This window comes from Rhinolophus ferrumequinum, chromosome 6 (genome assembly GCF_004115265.2).
Source record: "Rhinolophus ferrumequinum isolate MPI-CBG mRhiFer1 chromosome 6, mRhiFer1_v1.p, whole genome shotgun sequence".
Taxonomy (NCBI): Eukaryota; Metazoa; Chordata; class Mammalia; order Chiroptera; family Rhinolophidae; genus Rhinolophus; species Rhinolophus ferrumequinum.
The window spans coordinates 63,487,629-63,511,654 of record NC_046289.1 but is presented as its reverse complement, the minus strand read 5'-3'; the positions used below and the strand labels follow the sequence as shown (position 1 = coordinate 63,511,654).

General features: G+C 50.9%; 2 protein-coding genes across 2 annotated transcripts in view; both read right to left on the bottom strand.

Annotated features, from left to right (window-relative positions):
* SPTBN5 (spectrin beta, non-erythrocytic 5) overlaps window positions 1-4,792 on the bottom strand; it is a 46,590-nt gene extending 41,798 nt beyond the window's left edge. The window contains 4 exon segments of the mRNA XM_033109193.1: window positions 222-379; window positions 1,292-1,408; window positions 4,167-4,334; window positions 4,574-4,792. Coding sequence (XP_032965084.1) covers window positions 222-379; window positions 1,292-1,408; window positions 4,167-4,334; window positions 4,574-4,792 — 662 coding nt within the window.
* A 3,479-nt stretch (window positions 4,793-8,271) lies between these two features.
* Window positions 8,272-24,026, bottom strand: part of EHD4 (EH domain containing 4) — a 72,097-nt gene continuing 56,342 nt past the window's right edge. Inside the window, exons 5-6 of the mRNA XM_033108330.1 lie at window positions 19,871-20,035; window positions 8,272-11,959 (exon numbers count right to left, since the gene is read on the bottom strand). Of these exons, the coding sequence (XP_032964221.1) occupies window positions 11,423-11,959; window positions 19,871-20,035 (702 nt within the window). The 3' untranslated portion in view covers window positions 8,272-11,422. The remainder of the gene's footprint in view (window positions 11,960-19,870; window positions 20,036-24,026) is intronic.

Genomic DNA, 24,026 nt, shown 5'->3' with positions numbered 1-24,026 from the left:
TTTCCTAGGAAAGAGGGCAGGGGGTAACGACAGGCCAGGGCCTTGGCTAGCAGCTCTCTACTCCTGTGCCCAGGGCACAGGGGCCAGAGGGATGCTGGAGAACGGACAGGTTGAGGACCCGAGTCCCAGAGCAGTTGGCTGAGTGGGTGGAGGCCTCTGGGAGGAACGCTAAGGTCCGTCGCAGGGCTGGGAGGGCGCTGGGGCCCCTCTCCCTCACGCACCTGTGGGCGTGGATGAGGGCGCTGAAGCCGAGCCCGTCACTCCAGCTGTGGGAGAAGTCGGTGATGTTGACATTGGCGTAACAGGCCGTCTTCCATCGGCACCAGAGCAGCAGAGCTTCCTTGGCAGACAGCAGAGCTGCGCTGGCCCCAAATTCCTCCTGGAGGGACAGGGCACAGGGTCACCAAGCAAGGGCAGGTGGGGAGGCAGCAGAGCCTACAGGCTGGGGGAGAGGCGGGCTGGGCACGGCTGTGATCCCGCTCCCCACCGCTCTCCACCCTCCTGAGGGCTGATTGTCATGCCAAAGAAGCAGGGTGCCTGCAAGGTGTCACCTCTGAGCCTCTGGCTTTGAGTTGTAACTAGTGACAACAACAGTAGTGGCTCCTGTTTCTCAGCTCTTCTGATGGGCCGGGGATTGTGCTAACGGACCCTGGGCCCCACAGAATTGAGGCTGGGTTTCATTAGACCCACTCCTGTCACTTTCTGCCAGCCAGGCATCGGGCCCATACACATGGCTCTCCACCCTCACAGCTCTGTGAATCAGGCACTGTCAGCATTTACAGACTAAGGGTGACACAGTGAGGTGCAGTAAGAGAGGTTAGGAAGCTGCCCAGGGTCCCCCAGCTAATCGGGGAGGGTGTCACTTGACCCAGGAATGTCTGACAGGGAGCCCACCTCTGAGGTGTGAATCTACCTGTCTACAACCTCAACGCCTCGGGCGGCTGCCTGAGTCACAGCCCAGCCCACGCTGCTTCTTCACCTTCTATATCTGGTTTCAATCCCTTCTCACCCCTGCATGTTCCTCTTATGGATGATTTCCTTTATGCTGCCACTCACTAGTGAATGACTTGTCCCAGGTCAGCTTTGAAGCCCGTGAATCTAGTTCTCACTTGAACATAATACAGTCTCTATGACATTCTAAGTTCTTTGCCTGTGGTTAAAGAGAGTATGGTAATTGTGTGCCAAGGATCTGCTGTGGAGATCCTAACAGTTGGTTGGAATTGCTCTGTCCCAGGGCATAGAGGTGACGCCAGAGCTGAGCTGGGTAACTGGGGTGGGGGCTGAGACATACCCTGTCCAGGGAGATGTGGGAAATCTGGAAACGCAGGATGATGACCCAGATGAGTCCCAGGATGAGCGTCTGGTCTCCATCCACAATGTTCTCTGGCCCAATCAGGGGAATTGGCACCTGTGGGCACAGTTGGCTGGGCTCAGTGTGAAGCCTATACACCAGAGAAGACTCAGAGTAACCACACAGCCAGGGAGCCAGCCATCTGATGGGCGGGTCATGGAATCTGTTCTGCCCCGTGGGGTCCCTAAGGGAGAAGCAGACAGGGCTCAAGGCCAGGCAAGCAAAGGCCTTCTAAGTGGTTGAGGCTGTGACCCTAAGCCCACCTGGGTGAAGCCCCCGCCTGGTGAACTGGGCTGGACCTCTGGAGCTGGAGGACTCCCTGTATGGGGCCGTAGGTAAACCCAGGCTGAGATCAGTGGTTCAGCGATGGGGGTTGGAAACGAGGGGTCATAACAGTAAGTGTATGTGCTCAGCAGACAAAAGCTGCCTGCCTCCACCTCCCGTGGGCACCTCAGAGTCTCAGGGAGGGCTTGGGCCTCTGGCTCACATGTGAATCTGTCTTCCTCATCAGTGTTCCTGCTCCCGTTAGAAATTTAGATCCCCATGTTCCACGCAATCACACTCTCGTGGGCCAGGGCCCAGGAATTTGCATTTGAACAAACACCTTGGGTAGTTGTTACCTGCATTAAAGTTGGGAACCTGCTGCCCTAGACCTTGCCACGTGGACAGGGAGGAGGAGTGAATCACGGGGAGAAAGAACAGAATAAACAGCAGAGCCACACATGACCTGGGCCCCTTCGCCCTCTGGCCCCGTCCTCCTCTCTTGGATCACACGGCCACGCCCACAGGATTCTTGCTTTTCCTCAGGATTCTAAGCATAGACCTTAGGGCCTGTGTACTGGCTGCCCCGCTGTCTGAAAATATTATTCCCCCACATATCCACAGGGCTACTTCCCTCTTCCTTACTCAAATACCACTTTTCCCATGAGGCCTATTCCGGCCACCTTATCTAAAATTGAAATGTGAGGACTATTCCTCCGGCCCAAACACACACGCTTAATCACCTCACCCTGCTGGGGCAGCCATCTTGGTTTTGTTCCCGGATGTCTCCCAGGCACCCAGTAGTGTCTGGCATATAGCAAGTCACCGATAAATATGCACTGAATGAAGAACGGGGAAGACTCTCTGTGAGACCTGGGGGGAAGCTGCCTTCAGGCAACCACCCACCTGGTGGGAGGGGCTGCATGTGGGCACACCCCCTGGGGGTGCACTTTGCTGTATCTGTCTGGTCTCTAAAGGATCCACCCCATGCTCTGCCCTCTTCTCCTGGCACACCTGAGCCCATCTACATTCACCTCGGCTTGGCGTTGGAGCGTCTGGGTGGTGGGGTGTTGGTCTGTTCCCATTAGTTCTTGAGGACTGATCTTTCCAACTTTGGGTTTAGTGACGCCGTGCTGGTAGCTTGACATGAGCCATGGCGGGGGTATCAACGCCGTGGAAATCAGCAAGTGTTACAAACCAGGACTTTTATTTTCCCTTCTGGGAGCTGGTTGATAAACATTTACCAACTTGCCACTGATGTGGGTGTAACTAAACTGTCTCCCCTGAAACTATAGCCCCTTGTGGTCAGGTCTGGGCTTTGCTGACTGCAGTCCCGAGACCCTGGTGTGGAGCGCCCGGCACATTCCATTCTCCAGGAATAAGGGCATCCTACATTCTGCTACTTATTAACCATGTCTTAGGCCAACTACCTTGTTTTTGCTTGACCACAGCTGCCTTGATGTACGGTAAAGACAAATCTGTCACCTTCACAGGCTACGTATCAGTGGACACGCTGTGTATCTAAGCTTGAAGGGAGCTGCAGGGCCTCAAACAAGGGCTTGCACCCTTCCCAAGTTTCCCAAGGGTAAGTACCTGGCTCACAGGCCATTGTCCCTGGGGCCAAGTAGTGCCTGGTTTTCTGTGGCTGGGAGCTTTCTGCTCTTCTGTGTGCTCAGGGGCCGCCGTGCTCCAGTCCCTTGCTTTGGTTTCTTACCTCCCTGGTCTACTCCAGCACGCCAGACTCCCAGGGGGCTCACTGTGACCTCCAATCCAGGACGTAAGTGGCGGGCGCACACACACTCAGTCTCAGCCAGTTCCAGTGCAGGGACTCCACAGCCTCCCAGAAAGAACACCTCTTGGCTTTTGTACGTGAGGCCAGGAGCCCTTGGGCTTCCTAATTCCTGTTTCTCAGCATAAATGACCCCTGCACAGCCCCCTGACACCAGCCATGAGGGTCCTGCTGTGTCCCTGGAGCTCTTGATCCCCTTTAGTGACTCTTTGGACTGTCCCCTTCTTTCAGGGTCTCTCCTGTTTGCTGAGGCCCCTCCCTGCTATCTGGTCCAGCTTCTCCAAGGCAGACCCTGGACCTCTCCCCTCCAATGCCTGCCTCAGGGTCCAGGGCTCTTCCCCTGTGCCCTACCCTCAGCCTCCCTCCCCTGGCTCCCTATCCGGGCTCTGCTGGCCAGCTGACCATGGGTCTTGCCTGGTAAACAGTTTCCTCATTTATAAAAAGAGAAGGCTAAGAGTACACTGAATCTTTCAATTTAGAATCCTGTGATTCTCTCATTACAGTCAGCGGCTTATTTTAGTCCTACCCACCAGGGATGATGGCTGTTCTTGCTCCAGCCAGTTGGGTGCTCTCTAAGCTGGGAGTACTGGGCCAGGAAGGACTTAGCTTCCTGGCCTTCTGTATCTCAGCTGCTCCCCCTGGATTCAGGCTCCACAGCCTCTGCTTTGCCCTGTGGCCAGCCCAGGAGAGATGATCTAGGAGTCCAGCCTGTCCCCACTACCTGCCCAGTACCACGTCCATAAGTCCTCTCTCCCTGGTGCCCACCTTGGCCCTGAGGAAGGCCAGAGCCCGGCTGCAGTTCTCCAGGAAGTGCACTCGCAGGCGGCCCCGGCTCGGGGGTGGCAGAACCTCCCCTGAGATGAGCTCCAGCAGCCGCAGTAGATGGGTGCCATCTGCCAGCTCTTTGTACAGGTTCTGGATCTTGAGGCCCACCTGGGAGGGGGTGGGGGAAGGCACTGAGTCAGCCCAGCCTCACCTGTCTGCCTCATCCCAGGACCTGGGGGATGCAGCCCAGAGAAGCTGCCTTAAGGAAGGAGTATTGGCCTCAGCTGTGCTGTGAGGTCTTGAGAAGCCTCAGCCAGATGACCTCCCAGTCAGCTCCCCAGGGTCCACTGGCCAGGGAGCTGGGGGACAGTAGAGGTGGGCTGCAGGGCACGCTCAGCTGCACTCACCCGGTCGTGCTGGAAGACGTTGTTGATCCAATTGGTGAAAGTCTTCTCCTGCATCCGCATGTGCTGTGCCTGCAGCTTTCGAATGTGGCCCATTTCATATGCAGAATCCATGGCGAGACTGGGCTGGGAGAGCCGTGCCAGGGCTCTGTGGCTGGCCTCCTGCTCCCGGTATCCTGTAGCCCCAAGGAACTGCTGGGGATTGTGGGGATAACCAGCCATTAGGCCTGGAGCCCTTTGGGGCCAGTGGATGTCTCCCTAAGCTGGAGATGTTGGGGGCATGGAGGAGGGGTGAGGAGTGTAGGTATGATGACTCCCTGGCACAGGTGTGCCTCTGCTGGGGTAAGGGACCCCTCCCTGCCAGACTGTTCCCACATTTGGTGGGGGGTTGCGGCTGGGAGCCTAGCCAGGTAAGGTTCTGGTGCTCCTGGCTGGTGCCCTGTGCTTGAATGGCCCAGGACCCATTTTGCCCCACCTCACTCTTCAGATTCTTCTCAGAGCTCTGATGCTGAAGGTCTCCTCTGGGCCACAGTGATTGGCGGCTGCATCTTGGGATAAATGGGGTGGGTGGGAGGAAAACAGGAAACTGCTCACCTTGGCAGGGCCTGGGCCCCAGGGAGGAGACCTGGCTGGCTGGCTGGAGACAGAAGAGAGCAGGGGTTATGTGGGGAGAGGCCAAGCTGGAGCTGGGGCCAGGCTATGCCCTCCTCTTGAGCCAGCGGGACAGTGGTGACAGCACACAGCTGGCATTATCCTCCCACCTGCCACGGGGCGTGGCCGACGGGAAGCGGGTGGCTCAGGAATGCTGCAGATCATTGGTCCCAAACCTCCTCCTTTATTGTTCCCCCACTGAAAATGCCCCCAGTGTCAGGTAGGGGTCTGGGCTCCCAAGACACAGAGGCCCATCGGGTGGCCTTGAGGTGGCTGGGGTGGGAGCCCCTGGGGGCTGCAGTCTGGGTAAAGTCACCAGAGGACAGAGCCTCTGGTCAGAAGCTTCTGCACCCACTTCCCAGTAGGGCACTGTCTGTCTGCACCCCATAGGGCCTCTTTGGGAGCACCCACAGGGGCAGGGATGGGAGGAGCCCCTCCTTTCCCCTCCTGGGGAGTCGTCAGATGCTGGGCTGTGTTTTCCAGCCCGGACGGCGCCACACCCAGCCTAGCCCAGGGCTGACCCAGTGGTGCTTCCTCATGCTCGGGGCAACTTTCTGAAGGGGGCTCCCCCTACAAGGGGTAACCTGGACCCACAAAGGCTGTGGAAATGACATTGGCTCCGCCAAAGCCAGAGATACAGTGTTCACTGTTTGGGGTCCACGGTGGGGCCCCAGCACCTGTGCCCATGGAGCTGGGCGGGCAGGGCTCGGAGGCAGGGGCTTTGGCGGGAGCCTGCGGCTCTTCTCTTCCTCCATGAGCAGACTTGGACTGCACACCGGAAGGAGAGTGGGTTCTAACTGAGGTGGTTCACAAAGCAGGCTGGCTAAACTCCAGGTAACAGCCCCTGAGCTGGGGTGTGTGTCTGTGGCTTCATACACCCAGCAGCCCTGGAGACTCCAGAAGGAGACATAGCACTCTTCAGGGAGGTGTCCCTGACTGCTAAAGCTGGCGAAGGGAGCAGCCTGCTTCTGAGAGCTGGGGAGGACTAATCACACCTGAACCCCCGGGCCTTGCACGGCCCCTGCAGCTGCTCATCAAAAGTCCCCACCCTGTCCTCCTGCCTGCATGTCAGCCTATGCGCACACAGCCCCCTGATTTACCTTCCAGAGCACAACTCTGCTCATGAAGACTCCCCATTGCCTGGACGGAAACAGAGCTTTGCTGCCCACATCCGGGCTTCAGCTGTTCTCTCAGCTTATAGTGTCCCTTCTATTCCCCATTGTCCCCATTCTCCTTTACTATCAGCCCAGGTTAAAATTCTGCTCCTTCTAGGAAGCCCCCTACCCAGCTCATCTCTCCTCCTATTAAGACCCTTGGCCTAGGGCCCGTGTGACGTGACCACCTGAGGACAGGATGGAGCCGCATGATGCTCTTTGCACACAGAACTCAGCAGAGGTTGTCATTTCTGAGGTTGGTGTGTGGGGCTAGAGGACTGTTCTTCTTCCTCCGTAGCTCATGTAGCTAAAGCCACTACACATGCTGAGAGGACCAGTTCCCCTTGTAGTGACTGGTCGCAGCCCCTGCTGAAATGACAATCCCTGTTGGTCAGTACATGGATTCTTTACATTGTAAGTAACTGAAATCTCAAGTCAAATGGGTTGAAACACTATAAAGGGAATGTATTGGCCCACATAATTGAGAGGTCTGGCAGGAGGACTTTAGGTGATGTTGGATCCAGCAGCTCAAGCGATGCTACCACAGGCCTGGATTCCCTCTGTGTTTCTCAATGCCCCCTCCATCTTCACGCTCCACAGGATGGCTGCTGCCAGCCTGACATCACTCCCCTGCCCCCAGCAGCTATGCGAACCCTCTCAATGCCATTTATATTGTTGCACCAGTAATCTCGCTTCTTTACATTGCGTGATTTGAAGGACAGAACATTTCTCCCAAGAGTTGGAACAGAAATCTGAGGGGCCTGTTTCTCATAGGCTTGAATTGAACCACAAATCCATTCCTGAACCAATTTCTGTGACCAGGGGGATGATATACTTTAACTGGCTTAAGCCAATCAGGACCCACTCTGGAAAAAGGGGTTGGGTGTCTATCTCACCCAAATCTTATGACTCAGACTGAGGGTGGGGATGTAGAATGTGCTCTACAAAGGAAATTCCTGGTCTGGATCACTAAACGGGTAGATGAGTGCCAGTGGGAAAAACCCAGATATCTACTGTGGGCGGTCCCCACCAGGGAGGTATGGCAAGAAGCAGGAGCAGTGCCAGCCAACCATGGCTCCAACTTAGCACTACTGCACCTTCAGGTGCACAGGGAGAGGACATCGTGGCAGGCCTGCTCAGTGATGCCGTTCCAGCCTCAGAAGGGTCCTTCTCCACAGTACCCTCGAGTCCTGGCTTCCAGTCACTCTCAGGTGGGGCTCCAGCCTCCCTCGGGGCCTGCTCCCAGACCTGGCTTCTGCCTCCCGTGATGGAGCTGCTTTTCTCCTAAAGAAGCCCCATTTTGGGAAGCTCCCCCCCAGAGAAGACACAGGAAGTCGGAGGTCACAGGGAAGGCGTGCAGGAAGGCACCCTACCCCCTAACTCCTTTGACTTATTTCAGAATGGATGACAGGGATCCCCACTTTATGCCCGAGAAAGCTGCATGCAGTCCTTGGACAACCAGAGCCAGTGGAGGAAAGGTAGAAATTTTTTTTTATAAGTTTATTGATCAGTAGACTGCGCCTTTTTTTTTTTTTTTTGACACTTCTAAACAAGATTACAAAAAAATAGAAGCATTGTGTATTCACTGCATTGGCTAATTGACATGAAACCTGACACACTCTTAAATTAGGACCATGTTTACCTGAATAAATTCAGTGGTTATCCGTCCTAAGAATGTTCTTCTTCTGCCACATTCTATGGAGGAAATACAGTGCCACTGTTAAATGCTCTCCTTATCTTCAAGGCATTTATTCCAGGATATTGCTCTCGGTATAATGAAGGAGTATAGCGATGCAAAGTGAAAAGGTCCATGTATGGCTGTGAGGCATGACTCCGGTGGCAAAGCCCCCCACATTCCCACTGTGGTAGAGAGGTGGCTACTTAGGAGACCCAGAAAGGACTGTGGTCAGGGGCAGAGGGGCCAGGGCTCTGCTGAGGCCTCTCCTGTGTGCTGGTAGGAAGGCCAGGGGCTGGGGGGGAGAGCAGCAGACATTTTGCTCCTCCTCACATGCTCTCTGACCCACCTGGACACCCAGTCCCATGATATAGAATAAAAATTCAACTCCTCAAGAGCCACTGTCGTGTGGGAGGAGGAACCATAGCCCCAAGTCCAAAGATGCAACTGCTGCATAATGACAAGTTGCCAAAGAAAACCCAGTCCAGCCCTGGAGAAGTGAAAGCCCACTAAAGGAATGGCTCTCCCCTTTGAAGGTGTCCTCATCCGGGGCCATCCAAGTGTGCGAGAAAAAAATCGATGTGCAACGCTGGGCGGGAGCGTGAGGTGGAAACAGGTTGGACATCCCAGGGTGGCAGGAGCTGTGGCGTCTCAGCAGGTCTGAGGTAAGTTCAGGAAGGAGTCAGCAGCAGGCTTACAACTGGGAAGTCAACTTTGGGAGGAGGCGGCTGAAGTTTTCGTTTGTTTCCCCCCTAAGCTCAACCCTGCAGCGTTTGTGTTATGTGGTATCATGTGCTGTACAGAAACTAGATTCAAGATTCTTAGATTTTTCTTCTGTGGACTCATGGAGAACATGAAGATAGTTTCTTAGTGCTAGAGTTTACCTACTTCCACCCTCCCACCCACGTGTAAACACTCTGGGGAGGAGGTGGGTACTCTGAAAATTGGGGTGATGTGGGAAGGGCAATAAGGTTGGTCAAAGTGAAGAGATCCTAGAGGGCTCTCCTGTTCTGCCACCGTGCTGCGCGGGGTGGGGGCGGGGATAATGGGTGTTTTGGACAGAGTCCAGGAACTTTGTGCAGGTCCTAAAAGATACGGGTCCTCACTTGGCCGCCATCCCTAATATTTTCCAGTTTTTCTTTTCAATCAACTCCAATGACTTCATGTTGTAAGAGAAGATATTAAGGAAAATAGATGTGATTTCTTTCTCAGTAGGGAAAGGATTGAGCCACCAGATGTTCTCCTACCTGAGGGTGTGGGGGAGGGTAGGGGTCACAATGCTATGTTTCCTTCCACACAGAAACCAGAAATCTGTCTGTCGGCCCTCTAAAACAGTTTTCCTATGTCTCTACATAGACAAAACGTGGCCATATCTACATATGTACATGTGTCAAAAGTACATATTCGGGTGACATATATGTGTATATATTTATCTATGACAATTGAGCAGAGTTAAAGAAGAAAGATGATTCTGAATGGCAAATCAGCTAACTTTGGCATCTCTAAACCTATGGACACATGAATTCTCTTCTCTCTCAGTTGTGCCCTTTGGTGGACCCCACTGTGCTTATGCTGGGGCAGTCCTCATGGGTTCACAAAACTATCTGCTCATATTACAGGACTGGAATTATAAACATCTCTTTTCTCTGTGTCTCATTAAAACTCTTCATTAAACTTAAAAACCGTATTATGCATTTCCGTCTCTTCAAACGGAATTATTTAGAAAGCTAGGGAGTATGAGGGCTGGCATCTGGGTTCCTGCTTCTCTAAAGTAAAATATTTCTCTTAAGTCTGCAGTTCTGACCCTGATGTCACAGGTGACATTAGGCAAAACAAAAGAAAACAAACAAAAAACCCAGAAAAAAGTGGTTTTTGGAAGGCTCAGGTGGGACTCTTCTGATTTCGTTCATTTCTGGTGCTGGCAGGGCCCCGGGCCACACAGCCATCACAATTTCATGTCTCTTTTATTGCCTGCCTAAGGGTGAGAAGGCCCCTGCATCTCCGAGCTGGAGCCCCCATAGCAGGGAGGCAGGCAGTGAGCATCAATCCCCTCCACCTGACACAGGCATCTGAGTGAGGGGTCCAGAGGGGTTGACGCGGGGGACTTGGGAGAGGACCCTCAGGGAGCTCATGTACAGGGCCGTGCCCAAAGCCTGACTAGTGATGGGCGTTTGTGATACGAACCACACAGTCTGTTGAAGAAAAGGTTTTATATGAAAGGTTCCATCTGTTTCTGTATAAAGGCTTTTATCCTGAAAAAACAAACAAAAAAACTTGACTATTTTATAATAAAAATGCCTGTTTTATAAAAATAGTGTCTAAGCTAGTAGACCGTTCTTTTCTTCCTGACAGCCTGGGGGAGGCTGGCCTCTCTTTTCCCTTCGTGTCCCCAGGTCCAGGGCTCCGCATGTACCAACACCTATTTTTGCTGAATTTAAATCCTGCCATTGACCGAGGAAGGAGCCTTGGGGACATGTAACCACACTAACGACAAGGGAAAACCGCCTCTTTTCCTTACCGTAGTTTAAGTACGATAAATAGACTTTGCTACAAATTATTGGACAGACCAGTAAGAAAAGCTAATCTTCAGACTTCAACATGAGTTGAACACTAGAAATCTCGCCCGGGTTCATAAAGGCTATGGGTTCCAGATTCCTAACCAAATACAGCTTTGCTGGGAAGGCCCAGGGGTGGGGCGCCCTGGGAGGGCTAGTCCGTGGGGTGCTGGGACAGACACTCGCTTTGGCCTGGCTGCCTGTTCTGCTCTGCTAGGGCTTGCAGAAGGGACGGGGTACACACAGACACTGTATATCCTCCTTTCAAACCTTGGGCAGCAATTGCCTTCTCTTTGGTAGACAGTTTGGAGAGAGCAGAAACCCTCTCTGCTCTGTTTTTTTCCACTCCAAATGTAGCAGGAAACAAAATAAATAAGATCATCTTTGCTCCCTCCGGGTGCCCTCTGAGGGACAGATGCACGATGAGCGGTCCAGGGAAGCCCAGTGGACTCATGCTTCAGTGGTACCCACAGCTCACGCCCCAGGCTCCTGGGACCTCACCAAGCCCAGCGCCGCATGGATGTCTCTCCAGGCTTCTGAGTACTCTTTGGTCAATTTCTCTTTCTTCTCAACCCTACAATCTCTTTATCCACTCCCTCCCCCCAATATTTTAATAGAAACACAGGGAATTTTAGAGGTGAAAGGACCACATCCAGTGTCCAGTGTCTGCCCTCTCCTCTCTACAGATGGGGAAACTGAGGCATGGAGAGGGTGTGCCTTGCCCAGGGTCATTCAGTGAATCAGTGGCAGCACGGGCCTCAGGCCCAGGTCCCCCGAGTCCCACTGCACACCGCCCGCCCTGTGGGTGGCCTGCCCCTCAGTCGGCCTTCTGCAGGGACTTCCTGTGAGACGGGGGCACGAGGTGGGGGGGCAGGCTGTTGGGCAGCTCGTAACCGTCCAGCTTGATCTTGATGAGGTGCTTGGCCAGTGCGAACTCTTCCTCATCCAGCATGCCGTCGCAGTCACAGTCGGCCAGCTTCCAGATCTTGCCCAGGACGCTGTTGGGTAGCTTGGAGGTCACCATCTCCTTCTTGGCGTTGACACCCGATATCTTGCCGTTGACAGGCGACAGGGCGTAGAAGAGCTCGTCATACACAGGCTTGTCTTTCGCCACAACCCACTCCTCCTCGTCGGCGCCCTCCTTGGCGCCCTCCCCGTAGCCCTGGTTGAAGGGGCCCTCGGAGGTGCCCTCGAAGGCGCCGCCCTGCACAAGCTGCATGGGCATGCTTAGCTCCTCCTGGCTGATGAGGCTCATGAGGGACGAGATCTTGCTGGTCAGCATGTTGTCCACCGCCTCGATCAGCTTGGGCTTCAGGGAGTGGAATTTGGTGAAGTCGTAGTTCTCAAGCTGTTCCTGCAAAAGGAGACACCACGCTTGGTTACATGCCCTCTCTTAGAAAGCAAACAGGGAGAGAAATAGCTGAGGGAGACGAATTCTCCCTTAAAGCAGACACTCCATACCCCGGGCTATTCCAGGGCTCTCTCTTTGGAGGGGTCGCCACATCTGAACTCTCCAGAGACAGGAGTGGCTTTTGGAACAAGAAAGAAGGTGCATGGGACGCAACACTTTGCTATAGTCGCTAATCTCTGCTGGCAGCCGTGTGAGTGAGAGCAATCCTCTAGGGCTCTGAGACGACCTTCTTTACCCTACCCTTTTCTCTTTTGTAGTGCTCTGGAGATTTGTATTTTATCTTTGAAGGTGATTTTACAACAGAGCTCAGCTCATCTTCATCCGCTGGGAATAAGGAAGGCTAGGTACAATAACTGTGCTTTACACAGAGCACATGGGGTGTCCTGGAGGAGTCAGGAGTAAAGCCCATGCCTCCTGCCTCTTCACTAGTGCTTTTTGTGCTGCAACATGAAGCTGTGACAGTAAAACAATTCTTTAAGGACGTTGTTTTTGGATCAGTTTTTTAAAATGCAGTTTAGAGTACAAAGAAGTAAAAATTGAAACTGGTAAGAGGAAGTAGAGTAGGAATGAGGAGGGTGAGTATAAATCCAGCCAATAGGGCTGTGTATATTAGTCAAGTCAGGAAAGGTCTCGGCTCCATCTCCCGGGAGAACTGGCCAGGCAACAGATGCAGCAGCAGCAGCACAGGCTTCAGAGAGACAAGGCAATTGCCTGGCTAGGATGAGAGCCGACCATAGATGCCACAGAGGCTCTGTAGAAATAGTCCTTCTTACCTTGATTCTCCTTAGTCACTCATCTATCGTCTATCATCCATCCATCCATCCATCCATCCTACATTTATTGGCCATTTGTTATGTGCCAAGCCCTGTTCTGGGGTCTGGGGATATAAATATGAAAAGCCACAGTCTGTATGCTCAGGAAGCTTATGTTGTAATAGAGGAAGGACACTCTAGTTTTTCAGTTCCTGTGTACTTTCAAAAAGGGCTTGACTTAGCTTATAGTGATAATGTTAACATGAACTAGAAGTCATTAGAAATGGAAAACCTGGGCAGCCGGTTGGCTCAGTTGGTTAGAGCTCAGTGCTCATAACACCAAGGTCACCGGTTCGATTCCCACATGGGCCAGTGAACTGGGCCCTCCACAACTAGACTGAAAACAATGACTTGACTTGGAGCTGATGGGTCCTGGAAAAACATACTGTTCCCCAATATTCCCCAGTTAAAAAAAGAAAAAAAAAAAGAAATGGAAAACCCAAGTAACTAAAAGGGAGACAAGGGAATTATCACATCAGACAACTAAGGTAAGAAAAACTACTGCTCCTCAGCTGCCCAGCTGGGTTTTGGGGACGGGTGGAGATCATACTCCACATTGTCTGAGGGGAGAAACCACCTATTCATCGCTAGAGACAAACTTTCTCTGGCTCTGAATTGTGAGAGTCACCAGGGGCTTTTTATGAGGGATCTCAAGATCTAGTGAAAAATGTCTTCAACAGCAGTTTTGTCAAATAAGTGCAGAGAACACCAGGTATGGCAGTTTTTATGTGTATTCTGTGAAGTATTTCTTTTAGGACAATTCTAGAGGGCCAGATGTGCAATTTTTGGGAGATGAGGCAGAGAGACATTCAAGGAAAAGAAGTGTCACATACCCCTCAGACCTGACTGTTTTGGGCAGAAGTAATGTGACAGGCAGTTAGAAAAGAAATAAAAGTTGGTACTTTCATAAATATCACACTTTTATTGTAAAAATTTGGGGGAAAAAACTAGTAAACAAAAATAAAAAATTTAAAGTGCTTATAACTCCATCATCCAGCAATAATGTGCTAATATTTTGGGGTGTTCATTTCTAGCCATTTTTATAATCACACACACACACACATATACACTCTAACTGAACTACGACCCCACTGTTTAGCCTACATTTTAAAGAAGTAATGCATTATACCTTTCCATATTAATTTTTGTATATTATTATTTTTTTGTTTTTAGTGACTTTCCCAACTATTTTTTGCAAAGACTATATTTACTAAAATTTCTGTTCCTTGGTTTGTGTTCAGCTAGGGTTTAGACAGAGATTTCCTTGATCTCAGGAGCTAAAACAAAAACCAAAAAAAAAAAAAACACCTCCAAGACCAAAAAAAAACAAAAACAAAAAACAAAAAACCCCACTTCCCCATCTTTGTAGAACTGTTCTCTTCTAGGGGGGTCCTTCCACACTAAGCCAGGCTTGCTCTGAACCTAGGAATCATCTTCATATACAACTTCACTCCTAATACTGTGTTTCCCCAAAAATAAGACCTAGCTGGACAATCAGCTCTAATGCGTCTTTTGGAGCAAAAATTAATATAAGACCCAGTATTATATTATATTATATTATATTATATTATATTATATTATATTATACTGGGTCTTATAGTAAAATAAGACCCAGTATTATGTTATGTTATGTTATGTTATGTTATGTTATGTTATGTTTTGTTATGTTACGTTATATTATATTATACCTGGTCTCATATTATAGTAAAATAAGACCTGGTATTATATTATATTATATTATATTATATTATATTATATTATATTATATTATATTATATTATACCTGGTCTTATATTAATTTTTGCTCCAAAAGACGCATTAGAGCTGATTGTCCTGCTAGGTCTTATTTTCAGGGAAACACGGTAGCTACCTAATACTGTATTTATGGATGGGTCATTCGTCATTCACCCTGTCCTACGCAGTTGGATATTTAGGTTGTTTCCAATGGAGAATCAAAACTGTGGTCTGTAGGGTGTACCGGCAGGGCAGACATTCTAGGCTATTATTTAGAAGTGAAGCCCTGAGCTTTAGATGGTGGAGGGGACAGAGCTGAAAGCCAAGCAGCCTAACATATCTCTACAGCAGCACCTCTTTTCAGTAGCGAACTCTGCAGCTGCCAAACCTCCTTGGGCTGGGCCGATAGCCAGTGTTCAGTCTGCACTCAGCTTAGAGCAGCAGGGCGGTGCAGGCCTGGTTTCTAAAACCCATTCCGGTTGGCGCGTCCTCCATCCTTATTGACAGACCACGGTCACCTGCATCCCACCCTAACATCAGCACCAAATAATGCTGCTAACAATTTGACCTCCTGCTACCAACATCTCAGTCAGCCAAGGGGACTGAGACGAGAAATGCCAGGAGGAGGAGAGCAGGCAGCCTACACAAAAATCTGCGTGCTGGGGTAAACAAGTCTGGATTCCCCTGGTGCACAAACACCTACCCCATTTCCTCATGAATGAGCCTGAGTTCTGAGCACACACAGAGACCCTGTGTCTGGCCAAGCAGAAAAATGAAGGGTGGTGCCCGCCCAAACTTTCCACCCTCTGAATCCAGGAGACCTGCATTCAGACTGTAAACCTCTGGAAAGCTGGCAAGGGGAAATGCCACAGATTTGCAGGGGTGGACAGGAAGCAGCTGCAGCCGCCATTCCCGCCCTCATGGGCACATAGGAAATAAACCCTACACTCCCATGCCCCCCGGGATTGACCATGAAGTATGGGGTACAAATTCAATCACTGCCATCCCTGCCTTCCACCAGGGTAGCTCCCAGACAGATATCTTTTTAATGGGATGAATATACCCTGGGGAATTTAAAGATTCACCCATCAACGGTTGTATCCATCAAAGCCACCAAGCCTGGGATCCTGGAAGTGCTCCCTCCCAACACACAAAGGTCAGTTCCCAGCCCACTGTCCATACGGCCTATCCCTTGCCCATTCGCTCCCAACATTCACCAGTAGTTTTAGAATCCTCAGAGGGATATGAGCAGATGGGGATGGCGCTGCTGCCCTCTGCTGTTGAAAGGCTGCCAACTCATCAGCTGTGGGGGCCAAATGCTCCTTGGACGAGAACTGAGTTAGGGACAGAGGTGGCCGTGCTAGTGTTCTCCTCGTTTTCCAGTACTGGACACATCAGTGTGGTAAGTGAGATTCCCTCCTGAAAGGGTACGGGGCAGGCAGCTTCACCAGCAGGTCATGGGCCTCTCCCAGCACTGTGCAAAAGCCTTCAAAATACACTCAGCTCATTGTTACAGCTAAGAGTCAGCTGGACCAGCTTGGTCCATGAGAGCACAGGGCGAACAGAGACTGAGAGATTGCATCGGTGAACTCTCCGAATGACCCTCGGATATGCAAAGGTCATAATAAGGTCATTGCCAAGTTTATGCCGCCACCCCTGTCCCAGACACAGTAGATGTGAGGTTTACTACCTGTGTTGGAGAAGATGTCTGACGTTCAACAGACTCAGGGATGACAGAGGCTCTGACCCCAAAGCTTCCTGGGTGACAGCAAACTAGCCTAAAGCATCAGGTGACTGTAAGCGTACCTTACAGGCGCTAGTCCTGCCTTGTTTCCTGGGGTGGTGTGATTGAGGCCCAGCCGGCTTCCCAAGGGGCAAGCCTCTTTCAGCTTCCAGGGGCTTGCTCTGGAAACGGCTGGTCTCTAAGCCCGGTGAAAGTCGGGCTGGGTTAGGGCCTGAGATCCTCACTATCCTAGAGCCTGTGACAATATAAATGTGAACAGAAAAGAGGGGCTATGTAGCAAACCTGACAAATTCAAGGGGCTACTTGGCAGGCCTGACAAGCTCAGTGACTGAGAGTAACCACTCTGGATAGTCTGACCACAAATTCCTAACTGAGCAGGTCGTGGGTCGTCACATTCCAGGCCTACAGGTTCCTTAATAAAAGGTTCCTCTTTGCCTTAATTGAGCCCTGTCCATTGTTTTTTGGCATCTGAGGTAACATAGCCTTAGGATGCCACCAGTTATCTTTCCCAGACCCTGTGGAGGAGGCATAACCATACTATCTTTATTTGCTGTAAATGTGAGATGTTAACTATCCTGTCCCCACCAATGTGAAAGAAGTCTCTGTCTCTCCATTTTACTTTTTATCCAATCCTAGAGATTTCCCCACGTTGCTTTCTCCCACCTCTTTAATCTACCACCAATGGATTTCACGGAACCTTCCTTATGTTTTCTCCTTTGATTCTAATCAAGAACTGCAAACCTGCCATTCGCCGGAGCATTTTCTCAGTCCTTTGAGATTTTGCTTTTGGGCTGGTCCTCAGTGTTTTGGCTCAAATAAACTCTTACAAACATTTTTTTCCATAGGTTTGAACTTTCTTTTGTCAACATAAACATACACTAACTTACGGAGGAACTCATTCCACACATATTCATTGAGCACCTGCCACTTCCCAGGAGCTGTGGGTACGGTAGTGGACGAGACAGGGGTCACCGGCCTCATGAGGGAGACAGCCCCGAAATAACAGCTACTAAATGCATTCATTACACTGAAGCACAATAGCACTCGCATTGTAACCAGGAACACATGTCCCAACAACAGCCTTTGCTGCCAAAAGCTTCACTGCCAGACATAGCATAGTGGCAAAGACCGTAATCCACAATGTACACCCCATAGGGACAAGGATTTTTATTTTTGCCATGTTTCATTTTTGTCCATTGATTTATTCTGGGGCCTAGAACAGTGCCTGACCACAGTAAGCTTCGTTAAAATTTCTTGGGTGAAAGAATAAATGAATACAGGTGAACAGGGCACCTGTCAGGTGGGATCCCACGCTCCCAATCCTTGGGTTCTCAAGTGTCCAATGAAGGACTAAGGCACTTGGTGTGGGGCCTGAACCACAGGGTTTTCATTGAAGGTTCGGGCTCTTCCTATACTGTCCGGTGAAATGGGCTGTGCTTGCTCCTGAGACCTGAGGTGAAGGGGCACACGGCTTCCCCGTTTTCTTCCCCAGGACTGCGCTTCTGCCCAGCTCTGAGAGGCCTGGGCGTCCTCTAACCTGGCCAGGCCCAGGCTAACATGGTCATCAGTGGCTCTGGCTAGTCTGATCCCTACGTTATGGGGGTTCATTGGGAGGCCCTGAAAGGGAGGCTTGCCGCAGCCCCCTGATGGGCTCAGTAGTGCCTCGGGTCTTGGGAGCAGCATGTTCTTGTGGGGGGGACACTGCAGTAGCCTCACTGGCTAACGAGCCCCGGAAGCCCCATTAGGTCATAGTGTGCACAGCTTTCATTTCGGGCAAGAAACCAATTTCCCTTCACAAATTTCCGAAGGATGCAAGGGAACAGTTGCCCTTCAGTTTGGTCACAGGGTGCAGGGCACATCCTAAAGGTGTGAAAGTGGAACCTGCTCAGGAAGATGCTCCAAAAGGCCCCTCAAAATAGCCATCTTGTGACCCGAGAAAGAACCCAATTCATTCTCTGAGCACAGGAACACCTGCTTCAATTATGGAAGAAAACAGATGTTTCCGTATTTATTCTGAAGCTAGCTACGTCATATTTGACCAGGTCATATATACCAGACGCACTCACCTTGAGCCCTGCCATCACAACAGTAAGTGTAACCCACTCCTCTTTTAGTATGTCCTTATATAAAGTTTACATTTTTAGGAAAACCCTGAGGATCAAAGCTTCCCCTCCTGCCACCTGTTGATCTTTGCCTCCACTGCTCAACCTTCCCTCCTCCCTTTTCCTCCTCCGATCTTCTCCTGAGGCAGGCAGGCAGACAGGCAGCTCACAGGCCCAGCCTTCCAGCTGCATATTTTTAACTGCATTCTCATTTCAGTGCTCGTTCTCTGAGGCTCAGGGCGGGAGATGGCAACTGGGGGTCTCCAGGGTGCAGACAGCATGCAGGCATGCTCTGTTTGGCTCATTAGTATTCTTTTGAGAATTTGAGCCAAAAATGGAAAACCAGGGGACTTCACATACAAATCCAGATTTCCAGCTTCTTGTGAACCATCCAGGCCCGTATTCCCACAGGGAAGCGAGCACCGGGCAGGACTGGGCCTTTTCACTGAGGTGGGGCTTGTTCTCCAATCTGCCCCCACCGTGGACCCCCCACAAGTTCTCACTGCACTTGTAGAATTCATCTCCTTCTGGTAGAGGAACCCACATCTCTATGTGAGAAAATAAGAGGTAGTCAGAGAAGGTGACACAATTTCTCTTTGCCTGGCCTGCCTCACTTGTTCACGTCATTGGCTGGTGGCTGCAGGTATCTGAGTGTGTGCTGCTTGTCTTACAGACAGGACTGTGGCCTCTAGTGCAGACAGGTTCTTGCACTGGAGAAGATGGTCAGTCTGGTCAGTCAGATGGTGAGGACCATCTTCTTATCCAGTGCAAGGACCGTCTGCCTCGCTCGGAAGGATATAGTTAGCAATTATATGCTCATCTAACACCACGGCGGGGTGGTGGACACACTGGTCAGGCCAGGGCGGCTCAAGGCAGCATCCATCCACTCAGGCTTATCTGGAGCTGCCCGGACACAACACTGGGAGACCCTGAAATCAGGCCTAAGGCTGCCCAATGCTGACCTTTAAGCAAAATCTTTAGTGAGCATGTCTCACTGTGTCCAGCGACGTCTAGCTGTGTCCACAGAGCCCCATGGCCTCTGACTGGGACCCCAAGCCTGCCGCAGCAGCGCTGCCTGAGCACACAGTCCCACAGTGCCGGGCAGTGACCTCCAAGGTTGCTCCCAGCGCTAATTCCCTTAAGGTTCTAGGATTCCAAAAAACAGGCGTCACCTCAGTGTCAAAACAACCTTGAACACAGCCTGAGAGGGTTGCACATATGATTTTTTCATGTGAGCTTAAGTGACTTGAAATATGTCCCCTCTTGTTTTAAATGTTTCAGGAGGCAGGCAACTTCTTAATTCACAGGAGCGTATTATCACGGATCACCATTAGGAAGATGAATTTGCTGCATTCTCCTCCATTCTAAGCCATGAAACCCACATGTGTACCCAGGAACCAGCCGGACAAGGTGGCAGTGCCTCTCCATCCCCTGCGCATGACGTTGTCATGGGCGCCCGTACCTGCATGGCCTTGACCTCTGGGAAGTCCCCTGCAGAAATCTGGTATTCTCGCTGCAGCTGAATGTAGATTTCCGGCAACCTGCTGATAAGCTCTCTCTTCTTGTTTTCCTTTCCAAATACACTTGGCATCTCCTTCTTCAGGTGGCTGATGATGTAGGCGTGTACCTGAGGGAGCATATGTCAGTGAGGACATGCCATTTAGAAGTGCACCAGAAGGATAAACAAGATGGCATCTTACAAGCATCACAACACACAACAGGCACCCATACAGAGCCGTGGTCCTCGGGACAGGAGGAGGGCAAGGATCTGTGGGAGAGGAGAGGGGAAATTACAAGCCTGGTTCTGCACGTGTAGAATGTCAGATACTTGAGCGACCCCTAAGGGGAACTGTCTTAGGGTGGCTGGAATGAACGACCAGAGCTTGGGTGAAGCTGGCCTGGCTGACGGGTTTGAGAGCTGCAGGAGAGGTGGTGGCCAGAGCCACGCGTGTGAATGAGACCAGGGAAGGTGAGCAGAGAAAACCCCATTAAGGGCCAGGAGGAGGAGGAGCCATAAAGACCTTGGGAGGTGGAATGTGGCAGTGTGGGCTGTGGGAGGACAGATCCAGGGAAGAGGTGACATCTGAGTTGGGCCTTGAAGGGAGGGATGTGGCAGCCTGGGAGGGAAAAGCACGGATGGAGGCGTAAGGTAACATGCTGTGGGCCATACTTGGGGCAGTGCTGTGTGTGAGGCTGCAGTGCAGGCTTAGAAGGTGGGCTGCACTTAGACTGCTCGGTGGGACCTAGGAGCAGATGGAGGATTTAGAACGACCCTGCTATCCTAATACTAGGCTAATGATGGGTCGGGAGAATAGGGAGGCAGGAATAATGCCGTGAGCTCCCTGCTTTCCAGGTGGGCTGATGATGCTTGCCTGGAGACAGGGTGGGGGTGAGGTCTGCCTGCAAAGAGGATTTCCCATGGGACCCCATCTTAAAAAGCATCTCTGAGGAAGGGTGACTGACTTGGGGAAGTTCTCTGGCCCTAGTTCTTGTGCCTCTGAGGGGCTGTCCTGTGTTTTTACGTAGAAAGTGGGCAGGATAGGTTGGGTGGGAAAGATCTCACTTCTGGTTACTAACCAGAAGAACTAAAGAGAGTGTCACCGAGGCTGGTGCCTGGGAGCACCAGGAAATGAAACTAGAGCCGAAGGAAATGGCTGATCTGTACGGAAAGGTGTGCCCAGTGAGCAGTGAGACGAGAATTCCCATAACCTTTCCGTGGACAGTGTAGACCCCGAGATCTCTACAGGTGGCACTAAAATCACTTCTACACTAGACCAGCTGCCTGGGACCGGGCTGGATGGCAGAAGCTCCCTCTGGCAGAGGGACCAGCAATACACGAGGGGGAAGCCTCAGGGCTTCCTCTGTTACCCGAGAGGTGGGCAATCCTGTTTGGCTCGTGTCACCCTCTTCCTTACATTTCCACTCTCTCACTGATTTCCAACTTCAGGACGTTAAGAAATGTTCGTTACAAAAGTTCTCTTTGTGTATCTAGAATTCTACAGACTAATTTAGAAGTCAGGAAAATAACTAAAATAAGAAAGGATGGAAAACAGAGCAGTGATTACAAAGAAAAAATGACTATGTAGCTACGGAAAATCCTATTAAAGAAAACAGACTTCTACTGTAATCTTGTGGAAGAATGGAAATTAAATAAAGGGGGTAAGCAGACACACCCCATGGTTCAGCCAAGGGCCTCTGTGTATGGATACACACTGGGCACAGCCAAAAACATTTCACTATGAGTTGAACACTAAAATAAGTGCACAATGCAAATGCTGGCATGCTCGGACCAGACAATGCTAACTTTTCCATCCCTATAAAGGTCATTTTTACATAAGCACACGTTGTGCTGCCTGGCTATTGCTACGAGCATAGATTGGGAGAGATTATTCTAAACCTTTCTGTCACTAGTAAACCTGTTATTTACTTATTTTTCAAATTAAAATAACCTACAATATTCACACGATTCTTTGAGCTCACTAGGGAAACCCAAAGTTTGGGAATCCTTTATTTAGAGTGATGGGCTTTAACTATATTCCTGAGGATGTGATGAATAAGCGGTAAGATGAGTATTAAATAATCTCTTGGCCTCGGATAGTGATGCCTGACTTGGTCTGGATGGGGCTGGGGGAGGACCCTGCCCAGCCCTGAAGGACGTGGAGGGCCTGCTATGTTCCGTCGAGAACCAGCTGCTCACTAGCCATTTTCAGTCATTTCCTTGGTCTCGGCCTGTGCATACCACTCCCTTCCATGCCCAGACCTGTCCCACTCTGGAGCCAACCCCAACGGAAGCAAGAAGTCCCATAGCTGCTTAGTCTCCCACTCACAAAGGCTTTTTACTGACCCCCGAACCTCCCACCCCAAGCTCAGGCCTGGGGCAGCTGCCAGGCCCCTGTTATGTTCTCTAAGATCCCCTTACCACCTACTGGTGTGGTACTTCAGAGCTTCCAGGCCCCTGCTCAGAGAAGCCTGACTCCCCACCCAGCCCCTGGCCCCCTAGGATTGGCACCCTGTTCCTGAACACTGCCTGGTACCCAGGGCCTGCTTCATCTGGGCTACATTGCAGCTGATGTTCACCTGCTACAGCTCTCTACCCCGTGCTTGGCACCTGCTCCCTGACCTCAGCCCACATATGGGGTTCAATGGCTGATGACTGGAGCTGCTGGCTAACGGGCCACCTTTGGACACCAGGCCTCTAGGGCCCTGGCATAACTGGGGCAGTTTTGGTGCCAGGCTTCAACTCCCTCCTCTTCCCACCTGCCTAGTACCACCTGAGTCATGATCCTTAGGTGACCTGCTCATGCTACAGGCTGTTCTCAGCCTCCATCTCCACTTCCAGGAAGTTCCATTGGCCTGTTTTGTGGCAGTCTCCTGTTCTGCTGCCTGTGCCTGGCCACCCCACCTCCCTGCCCTTCCCTGAGACAATAACCAGATCCGTGGGTGGGCCCTGCCTCTAAGAAGTTTAACAAGCTACAAGGCACATGATAATACTCAGAATCATAGACTGTTAAATCTGGACAGGACCCCCTATATTTAATTGACTTTCTGGTTCCAGGAAATACATATGACTTACTCAAGGTGACACAGCTAGTTAGGAGATGCAGAGCTGGCAGTAGCATTCAACTGCCTCATTCCTGTTTATCGAATTAATGACTTTCTGTGGGTGTGAATTTAAAAGCTCACTAAAGCTGCTGAAAATCTGGAATTCAAAATGAACTATGTCCTACAGAAAACAACAGCGTGGAAACCTTGGGAGGTTTGGCTTCTGATAGTTCTTAGCTCACAGGGAAGCTTTGGAAGGTCACTTACTCTCCCCCCGACAAAAACACTATGCAACACTATGATATATTACGACATGCAACACTATGAACCCCAGAAAAAATATGGGGAAAGACTGCAATCATCTGGCCGGACAGCACCTTATAATTTTCTAAGGACTCTGGATAAACAGAGGGCACAGCCAGGAGAGCTGAAGTCCCCAGTCAACAAAAGCCCTTCTGTGTCAAATGTGTCTCTCCAAAAAAACGCTGAATGGAGGGCCAGGCCAGGCAATGGTCCCTGTGGAAGGAGGTGAAAACAGTGTGAGATGTTTTGTTCTTGATAATGAGAGAAAACTAATTGAGAAGAGCAATAGGAAGGAGAAGATGGGGGAGAAAGAGGAGAGGAGGGAGGCAGGACGAGAAGCAGCCTTGGAAGGCCAGGGTCAGGCCCTGCCACCACGGCCCACTCACTGAGCAGCTCCAGGAGAGGGGTCTAATCCACCTCCTCAGCTCGCTCATTTGTAAATTGGAAATTGCAACCCTTACCTCACAGGGTCGTTATTCACAGGGAGAATCAAGAGGTCATGGATTTGAATGCATTCTGTCCACTAGAAAGAGGAGTAAAAATGTTACTTGTCATTGACTCAAGTCAAAGACCAACAGCTGGAGGGGTAGCGATGCCAGAGAAGGCTCGCAGCTATTTAGTCCTTATGGAATAATTAATAAACACTACATATTTGCATAGGAATATGATGAATCGGGGACCCAAGTGCTTCATTCACAAGTGAAGGACATTCACAAGTGAAGGGGGTTTTTGGACATTCTTACCTTGTCCAATTCACCCTTTTCTGTATATAA